This window comes from Pararge aegeria, chromosome 15, assembly GCF_905163445.1.
Source record: "Pararge aegeria chromosome 15, ilParAegt1.1, whole genome shotgun sequence".
In the NCBI taxonomy this organism is placed as follows: Eukaryota; Metazoa; Arthropoda; class Insecta; order Lepidoptera; family Nymphalidae; genus Pararge; species Pararge aegeria.
In genome coordinates this window covers 2,528,924-2,548,047 of record NC_053194.1, presented here as the reverse complement: position 1 = coordinate 2,548,047, position 19,124 = coordinate 2,528,924, and the positions used below count along the sequence as shown (strand labels likewise).

At 35.5% G+C, this 19,124-nt stretch overlaps 2 protein-coding genes across 2 annotated transcripts; one reads left to right on the top strand and one right to left on the bottom strand.

The window, feature by feature from the left end:
• Positions 1-1,270: 1,270 nt before the first annotated feature.
• LOC120629819 (sideroflexin-2) lies at positions 1,271-13,605 on the bottom strand. The gene is made up of 9 exons (XM_039898875.1): positions 13,486-13,605; positions 12,254-12,414; positions 8,906-9,076; positions 7,491-7,692; positions 5,597-5,675; positions 5,160-5,247; positions 3,453-3,578; positions 2,187-2,234; positions 1,271-1,539 (listed from the first exon to the last, which is right to left on the bottom strand). The coding sequence occupies exons 2-9, from the start codon at positions 12,409-12,411 to the stop codon at positions 1,428-1,430; spliced, it is 984 nt and encodes a 327-aa protein (XP_039754809.1). The 5' UTR covers positions 12,412-12,414; positions 13,486-13,605; the 3' UTR covers positions 1,271-1,427.
• A 447-nt stretch (positions 13,606-14,052) lies between these two features.
• LOC120629810 (PWWP domain-containing protein 2A-like) lies at positions 14,053-18,879 on the top strand. Its single transcript, XM_039898865.1, has 4 exons — positions 14,053-14,204; positions 14,292-15,483; positions 15,936-16,073; positions 16,727-18,879. Exons 1-4 carry the CDS (start codon positions 14,053-14,055, stop codon positions 16,883-16,885), a joined length of 1,641 nt encoding a protein of 546 aa, XP_039754799.1. The 3' UTR covers positions 16,886-18,879.
• The last annotated feature ends 245 nt before the right edge of the window (positions 18,880-19,124 follow it).

Genomic DNA, 19,124 nt, shown 5'->3' with positions numbered 1-19,124 from the left:
TGTTACTAAATGTTCTCAAAGGTGTGTGGAGTCCACCAATCCGCACAGGGCCAGCGTGGTGGACTAAGGCCTTAACCCCTTCTCATTGTTGGAGGAGACCCGTTCACTGCAGTGAGCCGTTAATGGGTTGATATGATGATGGTGATGACGATAACGAAGATGAAAGCATCATCTTCATCGTCATATTTGTTTTTTTTTTTATATTAGATATTGAACGAATTAGATATTCGTCGCGACTAGTAACAACATTCAGTAACTTATCTCACAGGTTTCCGGACGATGTATTTATACGAAATATTATTTGATAACACCGATTGTATACTCATGGTAAATTCTGTATAGAGATGACATTTTACAGATATCCAGTTACCAAGTGTCAGAAAACGTTACATCTTAGTTATCAGGATTTCTAGTTTGGCGTCTATAAAGTAATGGCAGTTTATGACTTAAAAACATTAAGTTAAATGCTGCTCACTTCCATAATTATATAAAAAGATAATAACTTCCAACCTAAAAATTGACATGATTACCGAAGTGAGATGTTAATACCTCTAGAGTCGTCAAGAGTGAAATCATTTACATCGTCGTCATCCCCAGGTTATTAATGAGTACAGTTCTTATCTTTTATAGGAGATTAGGAATAAGAGTTGACCCACGAAGCAGCACCATATCTGGTTGGCTTTAAAAATTATTTATCAAATGTTACTAATAATAAACGGGGCCTCCGAACAGGGGCTGTAATTTGCATACCCCGGTCTGGTACTGACATTTTTTAGGCTTGATCCGGGACTTGGACCCAGGACATCGTCGAGCTAACGTGCTAACTATTAAACCAGCGAGGCAGTTAAAAACATATCGAACCATTACCGCCAATTAACCGACAAAATACGAATTTTATTGAAATGTGCTGGTAAGTTGAAATTTAACATATTATGTTAAAGTACAATTATATAAAAAATTAAATTATTACTTATTTATTACTTAAAATTAATATATGGTATTTGATTCTAATATCGCTGACATCACGTAGGTTACATTACAGTCGGCGTTATGGCCCGATATGGTAACTAATGTATGATTATAAATATAAATAAATATACTACGACAATACACACAACGCCATCTAGCCCCAAAGTAAGCGTAGCTTGTGTGATGGGTACTTTGGCGACTGATGAATATTTTTATGAATAACATACATAAATACTTATAATATACATATAAACACCCAGACACTGAAAAACATTCATGTTCATCACACAAACATTTTCCAGTTGTGGGAATCGAACCCACAGCCTTGGGCTCAGAAAGCAGGGTCGCTGCGCCAATCGGCCGTCTCATACATTGGGATCTATACTTCTAAAGGTAATAACATCTCTCTGACCACACTAAGACTATTTGTTTACCTAATGCCACACTAATTAACATGTTTACAATCCCTTGTTGAAGTAAACGTATTCCGGGGGTTTCCCGTCGGTGTTCTTAAGTATTTCTTCATATCTGTCCTTTTCGAAGCGCTGTATTGTTTCGATGGATAGTTTACTGGAAAAAAATATATGAATATAAGTGATATTATATCCTTACATATATATATTTCTTGTGTGCGTGTGTATGTCACTGAACTCGTCCTAAACGGCTGGACCGATTTGAATGATTTTTTTGGTATGCGTTTGGGTGGCATCCTGAATGGTTTAGATCACAATTCAGCCCGACAGATGGCGCTGGGGTCCGCTAGTAATGTTATAACTTTTAGTACTGTTTTTATCTACCTATACTTGTGGTAAGTTTAAAACCGCGTTGAAAGCATATTATCTTGCTCAATAATGACGACTTTTAGTACCTTGATTATGTTTATTTTTATTATCTATATGTTCTTAAGTATTTATGTATGATTGAGTATATATTAGTTTATTATTTTATATTTTTCTTATTTGTGCAATTTTGTTTATGTATTTGTATTTAGCTATTTGAATGATGATAATGGTTTATAATAATTTTACACCACCTGTCCGCTCTCGCTCATCTTGTCCTAATCCAAAGTTTGCCTGGCAGAGATCGCTACTAAGCGATAAGGCCGCCTTTTGTATTCTATTTCTGTCTTTGTATTTCTAATGTTTTTTTTTTTCTAACTTCATAGTGGTGTGCAAATAAAAGTTAAGTTTTAAGACTTCTAGACTAGAATTACTTACCATTTTTGTGGGAATATCGCACAAGCTGTCGGCACCATGAATGTGAGGCTGGAAAAGATTTTTTTTCTTTTTAATCCACTAAGAGTTACTTTATCCTTAACCACGCAATAGATTTAGATGAGATTTTCACCAGCGTTTAGATAACTTTTCACTGATGGTACATATACTTGGCTTTTTGAGAGGCCACTGCTGCACAACAAACCTCTCGCAACGAAAGGTTTTCCCCATAATTGATGTCATAATTAAATTAAAATTAAAAAAAAATATTTATTACATTTTATAGATATGTTAACAGAACCGTTCAACCCGAGGCAGACTCGAACTTGGCCAGTTTTTTTTTTTTATACCGGGTTAAATAAAAATTACCAGAAAGCTCTCGGCTGTTTAGTTCCTATCAATAAAATTAATAAGTTTTGTTCTAAAACTTTAAACTTGCTATTTCTGTAAAGTGACATTACTAAAAATATAATAATGGGAATATTTTTTAACCCTTTTTGCTATTTTCTCGCAGGCCGCTCTTTATATTAATATATCTTAATCTATCAAAACATCTAAAATATATAAACCGGTTAAACTAAAAATGGTCCATCTTAATACATATAACTTGCACTAAGGTACAAACATAACTTAATCGGGACATCCCAATTAAAACACAAGTGCGGTAATGTTAAATAATATCATGTATTATAACTCTTATATCCATACAATAAGGTCCACGTTAAGTGTGATGAAAAACTATCGAGTTAAAAAAAGTCGTAGATCTAAAGTATTTAGCTTTAATGTGAACAACTACAAGCCAAGAGTTTATAATTTAACCCTGTAGTTAACCTTCTTTGACTTCTTCTAGCTTTAAACATGGATATTAGAAGCAAATCCCTACTAATATTATAAATGTCAATGTAAGTTTGTTGCGCTTTCACGCAAAAACTACTAAACCGATCCTCATGAAACTTTGTACACATATTCTTGGAAGTGTTAGAAGTAATACTTTTTATCCCGACATTAAGCTCGGTTCCTTTGGGAGAGGGGATGAAAGTGTTTGACGATTTTACACCATAAATCCGACAAATTATAACCGATTTAAAAAACTATTTTTGCACTATAGAGGTAATAATATGTGTTTAATTTTGCCCAAACTTTGTGTAGATCTGATGAATATGGTTGGAGATAGAGGACAGAACTCCTCAGCGGGCAATAGCTTGTACATAAATAAATGAATATGCTACATAGCTTGGAGGTTTGACAAAGTACTCGTGAAATACTCACAATAACCCGACGATGCCTGTCTGTATGCCAATGTGAGCCCACTTTATCCTCTGCATCCAAGCTTTGGGTTCCAGTCTCTCCATGATCACCGGCAGCAAAAGCATTCCCGGAGCGCACATCACTATCCTGTTAAAAAAAAAAATCAAACATTTCAATAACTTTGAATCTATTGGAGCCTTGGAAGTGCAAACTAACAAGAAGAACAAAAAAAAAACCCGACTTTTTATTTGAAAAAACTAAAAACGGGCTAGTACGCTTATACACTGTCCTGCTGTGTTGCCACAGATTCTGTCATACAAAGGTTGCCAGTAAGAGATTGCTGGCAGCAATAAGGCCTCCTTTGCATTACTACATTTTTAATTTATTTCTTATTCTTTTTATTTAGTCCCGCTGTCTTGCCACAGGTTCTGTCATTCGAAGGTTGCTAATAAGAGATTGCTGGCAGCAATAAGGAAGCTTTGCATGCCTTCATTTTTAAATTTAAAAGAGTTTCTTCTTCTTCGAAAGAAAACGTAAGTGTACCCCAAAATATTGAATGCATCTGCGTAACTCCTTACAGTGGACAGGCGTGATTTTATGTAGTGTTAGCGTTGATAGCCCAGTGGTTACAGGTCGACGACGAGCAATCGAGTTCGAATCATAGAAGGCACCTATAACGATTCTGAGTTATGTGAGTTTTAAGTAATTAAAATATCACTTGCTCCAACGGTGAAGGAAAACATCGTGAGGAAACCTGCATGCCTGAAATAGAAATAGAAATAGAAAATAAGAAAAACTCAGTACAATAAATCTTTGGAATCCAGACCCCTAAACTACGAAATCCCGTATCATTCAATCATTGAGATAATATATAGTGCACTTTAACAAAGGAAACTTTCAAAGGTGTGTAGAGTTCTCTAACGGTTAAGTGAGAATAACATGCTGACTGGAAAGCGTGTGTGTGCGTGTGTGTTAATGTGTATGCGTGTGTGTGTTTATGTTTGTGTGTGTATGGGTCTTGCGCCCATCTGTACGTGAATGTTGTGAGTGTATGTTCCTGTGTTCGTGTGTGTGCGCACGAACTTCCGTTTATAAGGTTATATCAAGGTGGTAACTAAATATGTATTTATTATTTTTTGGCCTTTTACTCTTGATTTGAAGGTACTCATATGCTCAGGGAAAATGGATGCTGGAAGGGCATTCCAGATCCTAGCGGTGCGGATCAGAAACGAAGATGCAAAGCACTCCGTACGCGACCGCGGTATATCAACCACGTAGGAATGCAGATCCTTAGGTACTTTAACTATGTCCTTCACTTTAAACTTTTAAAAATTACATCAAATTCAAAATTCATTTATTTCAAGTAGGCCTAATCAATAAGCACTTTTGAAACGTCAAGTCAGTCTGTTTGTAGTGACTCTACCACCGGTTCGGAAGGCAGATTCCACCGAGAAGAGCCGGCAAGAAACTCAGCAGATTGCTCTTTTCCAACAACATTTTAAAGTTAAACAATCTTTAGAATTTTTCTGTTTCGTGAGAGATGAGAGCGGAGTGGCCTGTTTCCAAGCAGCCTTGTCGTTTAGATCATCGATATATTTTTACTTTTAAATCCTACTCTAACGCAGTGGGTGTACGGGAAAATACGAATTCCCCTAGCACCCACTGGCGGGAGAATCTGGTGGGTGCACGGGTACCTTAATAATGAATTAATTTTATTTCGTTACTTACCTAGAAGTGACCACTTGCGATATTCCTTTGACGGGAGCTAGTTGCGATTTGCCAATTATTTTACCGTTCTCGTCCGTAACATCTAAACCTGTTAAACATATTTCAATGGTACAGTTTTTGGAAGACAAATGGGAAGCGGTGATACCCAAGTGGGCAGGAGCTCGACTTCACTTTCGGGGGACCGAGTTCGAATCCCAGCAAGCATTTCTAACCTTTCTAAGTTATGTGCGTTTTAAGTAATTAAAATATCACTTGCTTCAACGGTGAGGGAAAACATCGTGAGGGTGTGTGAAGTCCACCAATCCGCGCTGAGCCAGCGTGGTGGACTTCGGCCTTAACCACCTCTCACTTTCGGAGGAGACCCGTGCTTTGTAGTGGGCCCGTAACGGGTTGAAATGAGAAGACAAATAACTAGTTTAAATTGTTAGCAACTTTACCTAGTAAAATTTCGTTTTGCCTCATCAGTGGAATGTTGACCCAGTTGGCGGCCGCAACAGCTGCGAACGGCACGAATCTCTGAAAAAAGAAAACACAAATAAAAAAAAACAAAAAAAAAACGAAACAAATTCCAGCTTGAATATCCCCTGGAATTACCTTAAACATAAAATAGTAGCTTTAGTTTATGTTTACGAATATGGTTATCAACAACAACATTCAATGTACGCATCTAAAGTGCTAGCTATGGGTCTACTTGAATAAAGATATTTTTGACTTTGACTTTGACATATCTAAGAACTTGTTTAATGCAAGAAATTGTAATACGACAAAGAGTGCTTCATGAATATGGTAATATTATAGATAATGTAAATAAATGTACTATATTACCCGAGCTAAAGAATTGTGTTAATTTTTTTTAAAGAACAAATTGGCCTACAATTTTTGAATTCCATTACCACACAGTTGTTGTACAATTAATGAATTTCTTAACGACAAGGTTGCTTGGAAGCACCCGACTACGCTTTCTCCTACAAAATAGTAATATGAATGTTAAAATGTAAAATGTAAATAGTTGATGTTGGAAAAGAGCAACTGCTGAGTTTCTGACCGGCTTCTTCTCGCTAGAATTTGCCTTCCGAGTCACTACGAACAGACAGAGTTGACGTTTCAAAAGTGCTTACAACAGACCTACTTGAAATAAATTATTTTTTTTTTTTTTTTTGAATAACTGGAAAAATGTTTGTGTGTTGAACATGAATGTTGAATGAAAACGTTTTTCATTGTCCGGGTATTATAAGTACTTATGTATTTTATTCGTAAATATATTCATCAGTCATCTTACTACCAATAACACAAGCTACGCTTATTTTGGGGCTAGATGGCGATGTGTGTATAGGTGGTGGTATATGTTTTTTTCTTCTGGCTTTACACAGATTAGCCAATATCAGGTGTCTATATAAAATTAGCACTATTTTCGTGCTGCAGAAGAGGGCTGTTCGTTCTATCTACAAAATGGGTCCGAGAGAGTCATTGAGAGATAAATTTAAAGATTTTAAAATAATGGCAGTGTATAGTCAGTACATATTTGAAAATTTAATGTACGTTCATAAAAACATTTCTAAATTTAAGAAAAAATGTGACTGCAATAATTTAAACATTAGAAGTAAGAATAAACTTACAGTGCAATATACTAGGTTACATAAAATTCATAATTCGTTTAAAGGAAATTGCATACAATTCTACAATAAACTACCAATTGACATCTTGGAGATTTCTCTTAAAAAGTTCAAAGTTTGTATTAAACGTAAGCTTATAGAAAAGTCCTATTATAGTATAAATGACTACGTAAACGATCAAAAAGCTTGGGTGTAAATTATTGCTCTAACCAGGTTGCTCTTCTAATAATTTAAAATGACATTGTGAGATCGTGATAACAAAAAAAAAAAAAAAACACCCGGCTTTAGTTTTAAGTTTACGAATGTGGCTATCGCCATCATGTCACTACCGTGTAATTCTTATGTACGCATCAAAAGTGCCACCTATGGGCCTACTTGAATAAAGATATTTTTGACTTTGACTTTTGACTTAATAAAAGTTAGGGAAACGCGTCTGCCATGTAAGAAGGCCGTTTGGCGCAGTGGGCAGTGACCCTGCTCTCCTTAGTCCGAGACCGTGGGTTCGATTTCCACAACTTAAAAATGTTTGTGTGATGAACATGAATGTTTTTCAGTGTCTGTGTGTTCATATGTTTATTATAAGTATTTATGTATATTATTCATTAAAATATTCATCAGTCATCTGAGTATCCATAACACAAGTTACGCTTACTTTGGGGCTAGATGGCGACGTGTGAATTGTCGTAGTATATTTATTATTATTTATTTACTATCTTACCGCTAGAATGGGGCTGGTGGCGCGTTTCTGTATTCCAAATTTGAATGTGAAGGCAGTGATCATTGCAGCGGAAGTAGCTGATACATAAGCCACGCCCATTTGCGTTGTGCTCAGCGGCGATGCGGCGTTTCGGTTGGTGTAGTTGACCAACGCGTTGAACGACTGGTTGACCCACTGCCAGAACACCACTGCGGTCGTGGTTCTGGAAAATACGATCTTATTCATCACCCTCATGAAAAAAACGCTACGTAGCGATAGAGCCGATAGAGTCTCGACATTTTTAATTCCCCAGGACACGAGACCACCCACAATCAAAGTCCCGGAAGGTTCCAGAACTAAGAGACTTCTCAGAACGAATACAGAATCAGGTTTATTGAATGCCAGATGAATCAATTAAAATTTCACTTATAAGTTTGATAGCGCATTGGGTAGTGACTCGATTTTACTTTCGGGGGGCCGAGTTCGAGTCCCAACACGCACGTTTTAGTAATTAAAATATCACTTGCTTCAATGGTGACGGAAAACATCGTGAGGAAACCTGCATGCCTCAAAGTTCTACATAATGTTCTTAAAGGTGTGGAAATCACCAATCAGTCAGTGGCGTGCATAGAGGGTATGCACAGGGTATGCACAGGGTATGCGCAGGGTATGCACAGGGTATGCACAGGGTATGCAGATGATATAAAATAAAGAAAATCCCCATTATAAATACTTTTTTTATAACTCTTACAATGCCTATCTTTGAGTTTTTTATAACACTTACTGGAGATGTCCATTTTATATCATCTGCATACCCTATGCATACCCTCTATGCACGCCACTGCAATAAGCACTGGGCCAGCGTGATAGACTACGGCGTAAACCCCATCTCATTGTGGGAAGAGACCCGTGGTCTATTGTGGCCAGTAATGGGTTAGTGTAATGAATCAATTAAGAGAGTAAGCGGTAAGAGGCTAGTGGTTAGGACTTCGGCCTGAAATTTCTGAGCGAGTTCTAAACTCGGGGCGCAACTCAATCTTTCCACGGATGTTAAAGGAAAACATCGTGAGGAAACCTGCACGGCTGAGAGTAATGTTCTCAAAGGCGTGTGAAGTCCACCAATCCGCATTCGGCCAGCCCGGTGGACTATAACAGCCTAAACGTAATTATTTTTCGCCCTGCAAATTAAACATGCAGTGTGTGTGATAGTGCTTACGTGCGTGTTTTTTCATGTTTTCTTTTTACATAAGTAAATAATACTTAATTAGTACGTGAATAATGTCACTTATTTAAGCCAGCGCGGTTGACTATAACAGCCTAAACCCTTCTCATTCCGAGAGGAGACACGGGTCCTGTTTGTATTAATTTAGGCAGGGATTTGGGTCAAGCCCAGCGTAGATGTCTTGGGATTGACCCAAATCCCTAGATGTACATACCTATACCATTGTAACATCGCGCCGGTGATGAGACAGCCGCCGGGCATCTGGAAGGACATTCTCCCAAACACATTCTGTAACTCGCCACTGTCGGGGTGAAAGGCAGACTCGTAAAGCTGTTTGGCCCTCACCACTTGGGTCATAGGAGTGCCCGTGGGCTCTTTGCCTTCTCTGGAAGAATAAAAAAACAAATTCGAATTCAAAATTTCTTTGTTCGTGTAGGTCTATCACAGGCATTTATTCATATATGTATCGTTGCGTAAACACATATGTATGCGTTTACGTTTATACATATATGTTTATATAATTACAAGGGGATGACGAGACATGGCCGCTAACTATGGGCCTCATAAGAAGGCTCAGAGTCAATCAGCGGGCGATGGAGAGAGCTATGTTAGGAGTATCTCTACGTGATCAAATCAGAAATGAGGAGATCAGCTCAGCGAGTTGCCAAGCTGAAGTGGCAATTTGTAGGGCACATAGCTCGGAGAACCAATGGACGTTGGGTTCTTAAGGTGCTGGAATGGCGACCCCGCACCGGTAAACGCAGCGTAGGTCGGCCCCCAACGAGGTGGACGGATGACATCAGGCGAGCCGCTGGGAGCCGCTGGAGGCAAGCGGCTCAGGACCGTGTATTGTGGAACTCCCTACCTATGTCCAGCAGTGAACGTCGATTGGTTGACATGATGATGATGATGATGATAACTTCGTTCGCCAACTTAAACCTAAAGCTACGAGGGTTGAGCCATCTAGCCTCAAAGTAAGCCTAGCTTGTGTTATGGGTACTAAGATGACTGATGAATAATTTTACGAATAATATACATAAATACTTATAAAATACAGATAAACCCAGACACTAAAAAACATTCATGTTCATCACAGAAACATTTTCCAGTTGTGGGAATCGAACCGACGGCCTTGGTCTCAGAAGTCTCACGGCCGCTGCCCAATGCGCCAAACGGCCGTTAATATTAGTAATTTATAAAAAGGAGCATAAAATAATTACGATTTATTTATTTTTTATTTATTTATACTCTTTATTTGTACACCACTCAGAAAAACGAGACAAGAAAAAGAACAAACACATGAAGAATGAAGCAGGATACAAAAGGCGGCCTTATCGCTAAGTAGCGATCTCTGCCAGGCAACCTTAGCATTAGGAAAACTAAAAAGAAAACAAATAGGTGGGGTACACTATTTAGTGCATACATACTAATACATAAACCAGACTACACAAATAATAAAATACTATTGATAAATATAAAAAATAAATATACTAATACATATCTTATTATACCATAAATACTTAAAAATGAGTTTGAATAGATAAATAAATAATAATAGTCGTCTTTACTGAGCGAGATAATGAGCCTTAACAGCTTTTTTAAATATGCCCAATTTTACAATTTTTGTTTCATTTTTAATTTGCGGTAACTGTTTATTTTTTCCAGGATATCAGAAAAAATATTTTGAATATATCTTGCTTAGATCGCTGAGATCGCTCATTAACGATACCAATTGTATAAGCTATACAATTGGCGTTGGATAGCCAATTTTTTTCAATGTAGTTGATAGCCCATTGAGAATGAAGTTATCGACTACAGAAATACCTCTACCAACTACAAAAACATATTCAAATGCAATGTTAGTTGGAGGCAATTTAAGAGAGATTGTTCAGAGATTAATTAAATTTAAGAATATCTTCAAAACAAGCAAATATTTTCAATGCTCAATTTATTTACGCTGTACATCAGCTTTAACCGTTACTTTGGTTTTGGTTATCATAAAATCATTTCTAAATAGGCTAAAGACAAAAGATAAAAAATAAGTTACACTTCAAAAATAAAATTATTCAATACATGAGTATTATTACTTTAAATTAGCCATGACAACTTTTTGCGTTCATTTTCCTCAATGGTATTATTAGCAAGAATAAGGTAAACTATTTGCTATTTCATTTGCATAACACTAAACTTTTTTTTTCTGGTGATTCGCTTGCAGTGGGTTGCCTGTTATTCAGGCTACCAATGATTGACTTTTAGGATGTCCTTCAGACAATTTATATAATCACTTTGGATTAACGTACACGAAGTGGCGTGTACTTCATAAATGCACAAAAGCACTGCATACCCAAATTATTATATACTAGCTGTTGCCCGCGACTTCGTCTGCGTTTGATTTTGTTGTTTGATGTGGCATTAAATTTAGATGTAGATCTAAAACACAGTATCGCTAAACCTTAAATGAGGGGTTTGCCGCTGTCCGCTGAGGAGTTCTGTCCTCTATCTCCAACCATAGTTTGGGCAAAATTAAACACATATAGTACAAAACCTCTATATAGTACAAAAATACATAATTATTTAAATCGGTTATAATTTGTCGGAGTTCTGGTGTAAAATCGTCAAACACTTTCATCCCCTCTCCCAAAGGAACCGAGCTTAATGTCGGGATAAAAAGTATCCTATATTACTTCTAACACTTCCAAGAATATGTGTACAAGTTTCAGTATTGGAGGGGAAAATTTCCATTTAATGCCATGTTCCCGCTTTATGCATACCCTGGTCTAAGGCCCTGTGCACGCCACTTCGTACACGTTAATCCAAAATGATAATGACCGCTACAGCGGTCTCCACATTACAAAACTAGATGCCGCCACAAAGATCCTGCATCGCGCTAACAACTTTCAAAGATGAATTGTTGGATCACCACCATAGCTTCCGTACATGGTGTGTACCAGAAATGTTCATTTAATCTTTACGCAATGTAAAAAGATATATTAATTCAGTATCTAAATCTCTAAAGAATCTAATGGATTTAGATACTGAACCCAAGGTAACTTGAAGGCATTTTTACAGTTATAATTCATGGACCAACCAGACTGTAAACCTGAAGATAATTGGAAAACCTACCTTAAACAGAGCAACACTTTAAAGGGCATGTAACAAAGACACTCTACAAAATGCTGCCCTGTATCCATCAATCTGGACTGTAGTTGTCAAGCGTCAGTAATTACACTAGCAACCACACACTTCAGACTGGAATTCAGCCGTACTGCTTTGCGGCAGAAATAAACATGGCAATAGTACTTCCCCAGACAAACCCTGTACCACAAAACTCCACTACTACTACTATGTTTACCGGGTTGTCTCTAAACATTTTGTATATTGTTTCCTTTAGTTACATATTAATTTACATTGAGTTAGGATACAAATCAAATACAAAGTATATTATTTTTGTAGAATGAGAAACACTTAAAAATAGAAAGCTAACTGAATGAGAGATAAAGAAGCTTGAGCCTGGAATGGAAACAAAAGTTTACATTAATAGTTTTAGTTATTTTATACTTACTTATAACTAAAATACAGCTCCTTTGCCTCATAGAGTTCCTTCTCCGGCACCAAAGATAGCAAAGGGTTGGAAATAAAAGCAAAATGCCTAAATCTGCCTGCAAATGTGCTCTGGTCCCATAGAGGCTGAGTGATATCTATCCTTTTCTCGCTGGACATGATCTAATAAAAAAAACAATTTATAAAATGAGGTTTATTTTTGTTTCTTATAATCCATGTATTATAATTTAATTCTAAATAGATAGAAAAAGTAGCTAAATATTTTCTTCTTCTATGACATTTATTTGTCATGTCATATACTTCAATAATATTATTATTAATTACACAAATCATAAACAGCCTAATTTTGCAATGGGTAGCAAGTTTTACTAATAAATTTGTTTGAATCCCGGGTTGGGTTCATAAATTGTTACATAAACTGTTTGTGTAAGGAAATTCTCAGTACTTTCCAAAGTCCAGAAATGCCCACTTTTGAAAGTTTTTGGAAGCTAAGCTTTTTAACATATTATTATATTCATTAAAAGCCCTTAGACCTGCATTAAAGCAGGGTGGAAAAGTTAAGCTCTATCCCACATAGCTTTCAGTGAAGAGGGCCATTAATGGGATTTTGCATGTCTCATGTTAGTTTGAATCCTTTTGTTTATTCAAAATAAAATATACTTGTCTAAGTCTTAAGTTTTTCAATCAAAATTAATTATACAGGGGAGAGCAGTGATATCTATAGTATGCGTTTTTTCTCAGTTTAGGTATCAATGATACAACCAATCATAGTTTTAAGCTATGATTTCTGTCACTATATAATAATCGTGTAAATAAAAGATTTTTATTATTAATAGGCTGAAAGCATGAGGATGATATTTTCAACAATTATGTTAAGCACATTAAACACCCTAATAAGAGCTCTTTTTGAAGAAAAAGAGCTCTGAATACTCTTAAGTAATGATTACCATTAAGTAAATTTAAAAATTCTAGGAATAATATTCTCCTAGAATAAACTATAGATTATTTATTGTTAAAAAAAAATCCGTAATAAATATTGACGGCACTTGGTGTCTAGTGTTTACCCTTCTATGTCCTTGAGTCTTACAATACCCAAGAGCTATGTAATATTAGACGAAAACTCATAATTGAACATAATATTAGTCCGACGAATTATGTAAGCTCTCTTAGCATTAAATATTTATCCCGCGGAGAATATTAAGAATACTATAATTAATATAAATAAATACTTACTTCGTTCTACACAACCGTTATGTGCAATTTCAAAATATTTAAAATCCTTATCGAAAATACGTGAATGCAAAAAGATAAGCGAAGTACAAATCACCACCTTCGTACCTCCGCTCGAGGGAATAAAAAAAATGAAACTTGTCAACAATTTGTCAATGCCCATATTTCGAAATGTCTTTGTCATTTTGACTTTTCATAGACAAAGGTTAAATATATATAATTCTGTAATCGCTTCAAGAAAGTACAAAAAAAAACCGAAATAAACACAAACAAGAATTGAATTGCTGTATTGTTGCACAAGCATCAACTTACTTCAATATACAAAAAGAAGCACGGCAATAATATTGGGTAATTTTCTTTTAGATGAAAGTTTTCTTTCTGATTAGGTTTGTTTTAATGAAAACCAAAATGCAAATGAAAGTACGTCAACTTGAAATAAATGAATTTTGAATTAACTTATGTTTCATTAAGATAAGTCTAATGTACTTTTTCATAACAAACAAATAAATTATTTTTCTAAAAGGGCAACATTCAATAAAATTATTAAATTTTGTCTATGACGGTAAGAATATGGCGGCTGTCGTTGCAACAGCCGATATGATGATTCAAAGGAATTCACAGATTTTAGTAAATGTTGAGGAAGCTCTTGAAGACCTAATTGTGGTATCATATTGTGCAGAAGATAAAAAATTCCAAGGCGTACTTTTGGACTCAAACAAGGGGTTCGTATTGGCAAGGCACTCGTACAGTATTGTTATCGATTATTTCACAACCATACCATTTATTCCCTATTTACAAATTTTTTACAGTAATTTACCATTTGGAGTGTACAGCCTTAATCCAGCTTTCTCAAAACAAGTCGAAAATACCGATACTAAAGATGATAAACTACATTCCGCTAGTCAAAGATTCACATATCAAGAGCCACAATACGCTGTGGAAAGCTTTCAAAAATCAAAGAAGACATCTACAAAGGCGAAACCCCAGCCCCGACAAAAGATGACAGTGAGATTGAGGCCTAGGAAAGTGTTGTGTTCTAATTGCCAGGGAATTTGCAATGAAAACAGCGAAAATGTAGACGTGTCCAAAAAACGCAAATTAGATTCGGATGACGATCACCCCAAGGGCTCTGAGTCATCGAAGCTGGAAAAAAAGTATCTAATGGGTAGCATGTTGATTCCTAAACTATCTAGGCTTCAGCCGGGTGAAATAACGAGTGCTATCAAATCCAAAAGTGTATCAAAACCGAGTGATAAAAGTAAAAGTGCGAGAAATGTAAAGTCGTGTGACGATACTGAAAACGAAACCAGGGAACTAGCTTTCGTCAGTGTGTCCGACAATAGTGATTTATGTGATAAGGAAGAATATAAAGACAGTGATAATTCGTTCAGCAATTTATTTTCAAATGCTAGAACACTCAAAATATGTTTTGGTGAAGGGGAAGGTACAGTTGTTAAAATACCTCCTATCAGTGGTGATTTTAACGAAGATTCCGGTGTTTCCTGTGATATGGCTAAACCAACAAAACCTGACTCAAAAGCTGTAAAGAAAGCATTGAAAAAAGCAAAGAAACAAGCAAGGAAACAAAGCAGTATTGAAAAAACTGTTGATATATGGATAGGTCATTCCCCAAAGCATATTGGGGCTTTGTCACCTCGCAATAACTTGTCAAAAAACTCCACAACAATAGATTTACTAGAAAAGAAGCATAAACATAAGGTGAAGCATAAAAAAAAGCATAAAATACAGAAGCAGCACGATGAGAACACTTCAAAATGTGAAGATGATATTGAATATTTTGGGGATATTAAAAATGACTGTCTAAAGCAGAAACTGTCAATCAATTTGCGTAGATTAAGCAGTAACTCTTATGAGCGTAGAGAACAGGATTGTTCTGATGATGGGGAGACTGAGGCAGTGCCTGACTTCCCTGCCAACAGCACAGAGGGAATTGGTGGAACATTATTAAGGGTTTCACCTGGTGACATTGTATGGGGGAAGGTATGTATTGCAATACATCTGTATTGCCAATTTTCACTGACTAGGGCTGGGTTTAATATAACCCCTGACAGGTTAGTCTTATACCATCTCTGGTCTTATTATCACCTACCCCCAGATTAGCAATCAGTTAACTAGTATATAAAAATAACTAAAATTTAAAGAAAATGTTGATTAAAGTCTTACATTTAAGCAACTTTTGTGGTCTGTAAAAGTTACCAGAGCAATATGTAGACTAAATATTGTAATAACAAAACTTTTTCAAAAGTACAAGGTCTGAGTTTTTTTAGTTCACTCTCTCTCTCTTATGTTCAAATAAAACTTGTTCATAACTTGAAGTTTAACTGCCAAAAGTTGGTATGATAATGTATCATTTTAAATTCTGTATACTTAGTGCTGTCATTAAAACATTTGTGTTTTAGTTGAAACATAAAACTTTCCCTTTTTTTGTGTAGGTAGTAGGGTTTCCGTGGTGGCCGGGCAGGGTAATGAGTGTTACACCCACTTCTAGAGCTCATGTAGCATGGTATGCATCAACAACATCATCCTTAATGCCATGTGACAGCTTGAGCCCCTTCTTAGAAGATTATAAGGTAACTTACATTTATTTGTTAATTTATAACCTTATGCACTTTACTCCACTATTGTTTTGGGCATATTGATTGACTGTTTTTTGAGTCCAAGTCCGTTCCCACTTCTGAAAAATGTGATGAACAAGATGATTTTCAGTGACTGGGTGTTTATCTGTATATATAGAAATATTCATCAGTCATCTAAGTAACCATAATACAAGCGACACTTACTTTGGAGCTTGATGGCTATGTGTGTGTATACCAGACTTGGGATGTCCACATCCACAGTGGAACATGTTAACCAGTAGACCAACAAGACAGTTTTTGTAGGTGAGGTGAATATACTAAATTTGTGTGCGAATATACTGTGACAAAGAAAACCTGTGTCTAGCTGTGGGGGCTTTTAAAAGCTTGATGACATTTTGATCTTTCGGACCATGCTATATAATAGCATTTATTTAAAAAATAAAAAATCACAGGCCCTTATAAAGCATTCATAAATTTAACATTTTAACATGTTAGGCGAGGGTGATAACTTATTTGTTATCTAAAGCTAGGAGAGTTCCAAACGCGCCCTGGTCTAAGAATAGCCCACCAGCTTTGAGTATGAACATAGAGCAATTCATACCCAATTATCATTTATGTAAACCTTAATATTTTGATAAACTTTGCAGATGCGCTTCAATAAAAAGAAAAGAGGTCCTTACAAAGAGGCAGTAAAGCAAGCAACAATCGAGGCAAAGAGGATAGAATCTCACACGGATCCATTAGGAAGTCCCACCCACGTGAACCTAGCTACTCTATCACCAAGACCCATTGATGTGTTCTCATAATCGTGTGCTTATAAATTAATGTTTTATAGTACAATCACTTTTATGAGTTCGGGCAAATTAACTGCACAGATAATTGTTTAAAAAATATTGTTGAGTGATATACCTTCTCCATTTTATTCCATTCGCTTCGTACGACATCTGTCAGTTGTTGTTATATTACAAATTTTAACATAAAGCAACAAGACTTATAATTCATTGGTGCCTACAATCGTTATAGGTTGGCCAAAGAAAAGTCCTTTAAGCTATAACTAAAACTGCTGATGTAACTCATAAAAGTGGTAGTTAAAGGGTATTTTATTCTATTTTAAAACTATACTATTATAAATGATACTCATTATTCACGCGTCTTATGGTCGGCGTATGTCCGACTAGTTTCGAGTTAGCACTTTAACCAGTCTGACAAAACACATGTGAATAAAGTTGGATTACTTTTATATTCCATAAATCATTGCTTATCAAGGTTAATTTCAATAACTAGTTTTGCCTAGATATGGGTTTATTAACAACAAACAGTCTTGTGGACTCAAGTGGCGCGAAGTTGGTTGTTTTACAAGAAATAACTACCGAAATTGAATAAGTTATTAAAAGCATTTAAACTGATTTCCTTCTAAATAGTTGTATATCTCCCTATCGCTGTAAATTCATGCTCCATTGGCTAAAATTAGATTCTATTTAATGTAAAAAAAAAAGTTAAAATACCCTATTTTTATTAAGGACTAAGGTACACTGCCGACACAGACTGGAAGAAGGTAGACGAATATTCCACTAATTAAAAGTTATTAAATTAGTTCATGTCTTAGCGAGTCATTGGGAGCCGCTGGAAACAAGTTGTCAAGGACCGTTGATTTTGGAACTCCTTACAAAATATGTGTCTCCCTATGTCCAGTAATGGACGTCAATCGACTGAAGTGATGATGATACAACATGGCGGCATTGGGTCATGTAAATATTTCATTGCGTTAAATTGGGTTTACAATATACTACATTATTTAATTAAATTGGACTAAGCATGTGTCATGCAAGTAATATGTCTCTACCAATATTTGGGCACTCTGTTTACGTCTATCTTTTCCCTTAGTCTGAGACTGCCGAATTAAGAAATTGATGTGATATTTACTATCTGCACAAAACTCATTGACCATTAGTTTTAAGATTACTTAATTAATCAGCATTTGTGAATATTTTATAGGTTAAGGCGAATACATATTTTCAACATGATGCGATCCCACGTTTTAACACGTAGCGTGGTTAATTTACATACTTGATAATTTTAATGATAACAGAACCATTTTAATTTTTTTAATTAAAACTTTAGTGGTTGGTATTAATTATTATGAAATATTCGGCTTTATTCACGTGTTTTGTCGGCGTAAGCCCGACGGTAACGTTTGTAAATAGTCGGGCATACGCCGACCATAAATAAGCGTAAGTAAAAGCCGAATTATTTCCTAGTAATGATAAAAGGACCTTTAAACTTTAACTGTTAAATTAAATGATTTTCGTATTTTAACTATTTATATATTTTTGTAATTTCAATCTTATTGTACCATAAATATTATGGTACAATAAGAATGGTATATTAAGTATGTTATTTTTGTATTTTAGCTTTATATAAAAAAAAAGTTATGGCCATTCCTTTCCTTATTTATCGGTTTTGAATTAAATGTTTACTTTAAATATTAACATAGGGCTTATTTTCAATTGTGAGATAATCTAGGGGATGAAGACATTATCAATAATTTATTCCCGACGGGGTTCAATTTTTGCCACGGGATTTCGCGTTCCAGAACGACGTACAATACAAAACATGCCTGGAGAAGTAATTAAAAAAAATATTATTTAGATTAACACGTCATAAACTCACAAGTCACATAAAATTGATTGATTCCTCGGTAAGAGGTTCATTATAGGCGCTGGAAAATAGCCCAAGTTATATTCCTAATTTAAATTATATGTTGCGTTATTAATTTCATTTTTTTCTAATTCAAAACCAATAAATTGTTTTTTTTTTTTTTAAACATTTGTTATTTATTTTTAAGGTTTTCTTAATTATTTTATGAAGGGTAAGCTGCAACGGCAAAATAAATGTTTTATTAGAATACTTTAAACGATGTTAATTTTAAAAAATGATTATCTTCCGTGCGCTTTCGCCGGCGGGAATTTATATTATGCTTTGTTTTGGTATAATATTTTATTTTTTATTTTATCCAATTATAAGTTTTTAAAGAGATCTTCACGT

What these genes read in the sequence shown, in the direction of transcription:
- LOC120629819 (XM_039898875.1), bottom strand. Translation starts at nt 12,411, where the DNA reads ATGTCCAGCGAGAAAAGGATAGATATCACTCAGCCTCTATGGGACCAG. An exon ending in CCACCAGCCCCATTCTAGCG is followed by an intron (nt 5,676 to 7,490) that starts GTAAGATAGTAA and finishes TTCTTTTTTCAG; the next exon opens with AGATTCGTGCCGTTCGCAGC. An exon ending in TCGCAAGTGGTCACTTCTAG is followed by an intron (nt 3,579 to 5,159) that starts GTAAGTAACGAA and finishes TTTTTTTAACAG; the next exon opens with GATAGTGATGTGCGCTCCGG.
- LOC120629810 (XM_039898865.1), top strand. Translation starts at nt 14,053, where the DNA reads ATGGCGGCTGTCGTTGCAACAGCCGATATGATGATTCAAAGGAATTCA. An exon ending in CTTTTGGACTCAAACAAGGG is followed by an intron (nt 14,205 to 14,291) that starts GTTCGTATTGGC and finishes AATTTTTTACAG; the next exon opens with TAATTTACCATTTGGAGTGT. An exon ending in GTGACATTGTATGGGGGAAG is followed by an intron (nt 15,484 to 15,935) that starts GTATGTATTGCA and finishes TTTTTTGTGTAG; the next exon opens with GTAGTAGGGTTTCCGTGGTG.